The sequence below is a fragment of the Eurytemora carolleeae genome, unplaced genomic scaffold (genome assembly GCF_000591075.1).
Source record: "Eurytemora carolleeae unplaced genomic scaffold, Eaff_2.0 scaffold2923, whole genome shotgun sequence".
Taxonomy (NCBI): domain Eukaryota; kingdom Metazoa; phylum Arthropoda; class Copepoda; order Calanoida; family Temoridae; genus Eurytemora; species Eurytemora carolleeae.
In genome coordinates, this window is record NW_019398819.1 from 1 (window position 1) to 1,830 (window position 1,830).

The 1,830-nt window shown below is 33.8% G+C and overlaps 1 protein-coding gene across 1 annotated transcript; it reads left to right on the forward strand.

Annotated features, from left to right (window-relative positions):
• The first annotated feature begins 161 nt into the window (after nt 1-161).
• On the forward strand, nt 162-670 carry LOC111717651 (ATP-citrate synthase-like). Its single transcript, XM_023493147.1, has 2 exons — nt 162-490; nt 553-670. Exons 1-2 carry the CDS (start codon nt 204-206, stop codon nt 653-655), a joined length of 390 nt encoding a protein of 129 aa, XP_023348915.1. The 5' UTR covers nt 162-203; the 3' UTR covers nt 656-670.
• Nucleotides 671-1,830: the final 1,160 nt, after the last annotated feature.

Genomic DNA, 1,830 nt, shown 5'->3' on the forward strand with positions numbered 1-1,830 from the left:
AAAAAATTCTGATTAATTTATCGTACTTTTTATCACTAGAAATTTTTACCCCCAAAATTTCGTATTTATGTAATTTTATGGCGCAAATAAAAACTTTGCCAGAAATAAATCTCAATTTGTTTAATGTTATATATTTTACAAATATAATTGTAAATATATTTTAGGGAGATAGATTTGGAGGAGCGCTAGACGGTGCCGCCAACATGTTCACAGAGGCATTCGACTCTAATCTAATCCCCATGGAGTTCGTGAACAAAACTAGGAAGGAAGGACGTCTCATCATGGGTATTGGCCACAGAGTCAAATCCATCAACAATCCGGACAAGAGGGTGACCTTAGTTAAGGAGTTCTCTAAGGAGAACTTCCCGAAGACCACCCTGTTGGACTACGCCCTGGAGGTTGAGAAGATTACTACGAGTAAGAAACCTAATCTTATTCTCAACGTTGACGGTTGTATTGCTGTGTGCTTTGTAGATCTACTGAGACACAGGTGAACAATTATTTAAGATATTTCGAAAAAATAAACTTGTATTTTACAACCGTTTGTTTCAGTGGATGTTTCACCAAGGATGAAGCTGAAACTTACATAAAGACAGGTTCTCTGAATGGAATGTTCGTACTGGGACGAAGCATCGGATTCATTGGTAACATTTAGTTTCATCCCCTTTAAGTAACATTCTGGTATGGCTAATCGTTGAACAGTTACATTCTTTCTACTTTAGGCTCAAAACCTAATACATTTTAATCTTTAAAAAGTAACATTTCCTGTCTCGATTTATCTTAAAACAGTATCTTTATGCGAGTCAGAGCCTATTTTACAGTAACATTATTTCCGTGTTTATTTCAAAAACTTAAGCAGACTGTCTCAATTGTATCTTCAAACAATATAACATTCTGTCAGTAGCATTTTGTCTAGTTGTATCCCCAAACACAAACATTCTGTCCAGTTGTATCCTTAAACACAATCATTCTGTGTAGTTGTATCATTAAACACGAACATTTTGTCTAGTTTTATCCTCAAGCACAAACATTCTGTCTAGTTGTATCCTTAAACACAAACATTCTGTCTAGTTGTATCCTCAAACACAAACATTCTGTCTAGTTGTATCCTTAAACACAACCATTCTTTCTAGTTGTATCCTTAAACACAAACATTCTTTATAGTTGTATCCTTAAACACAATCATTCTGTCTAGTTGTATCCTTAAACACAAACATTCTGTCTAGTTGTATCCTTAAACATAAACATTCTGTCTAGTTGTACCCTTAAACACAAACATTTTGTCTAGTTGTATCCTCAAACAGAAACATTCTTTCTGTTTGTATCCTTAAACACAAACATTCTGTCTAGCTGTATCCTTAAACACAAACATTCTGTCTAGCTGTATCCTTAAACACTAAAATCATGTCTAGTTGTATCCTTAAAAACAAACACTCTTTCTAGTTTTATCCTTAAACACAGACATTCTGTCTAGTTGTATCCTTAAGCAAAAACATTCTGTCTAGTTGTATCCTTAAACAAATATTCTGTCTTGTTGTATTCTCAAACACAAATATTTTTTCTAGTTGTATCCTTAAACACAAACATTCTGTCTTGTTGTATCCTTAAGCACAAACATTCTGCCTTGCTGTATCCTTAAACACAAACATTCTGTCTTGTTGTATCCTTAAAAACAAACATCCTTTCTAGTTGTATCCTTAAACACAGACATTCTGTCTAGCTGTATCCTTGAACATAAACATTCTGTCTAGTTGTATCCTTAAACACAAACATTCTGTCTAGTTGTATCCTTAAACACAAACATTCTTTCTAGTTGTATCCTTAAACACT

What these genes read in the sequence shown, in the direction of transcription:
- LOC111717651 (XM_023493147.1), top strand. Translation starts at nt 204, where the DNA reads ATGTTCACAGAGGCATTCGACTCTAATCTAATCCCCATGGAGTTCGTG. An exon ending in GTAGATCTACTGAGACACAG is followed by an intron (nt 491 to 552) that starts GTGAACAATTAT and finishes CGTTTGTTTCAG; the next exon opens with TGGATGTTTCACCAAGGATG.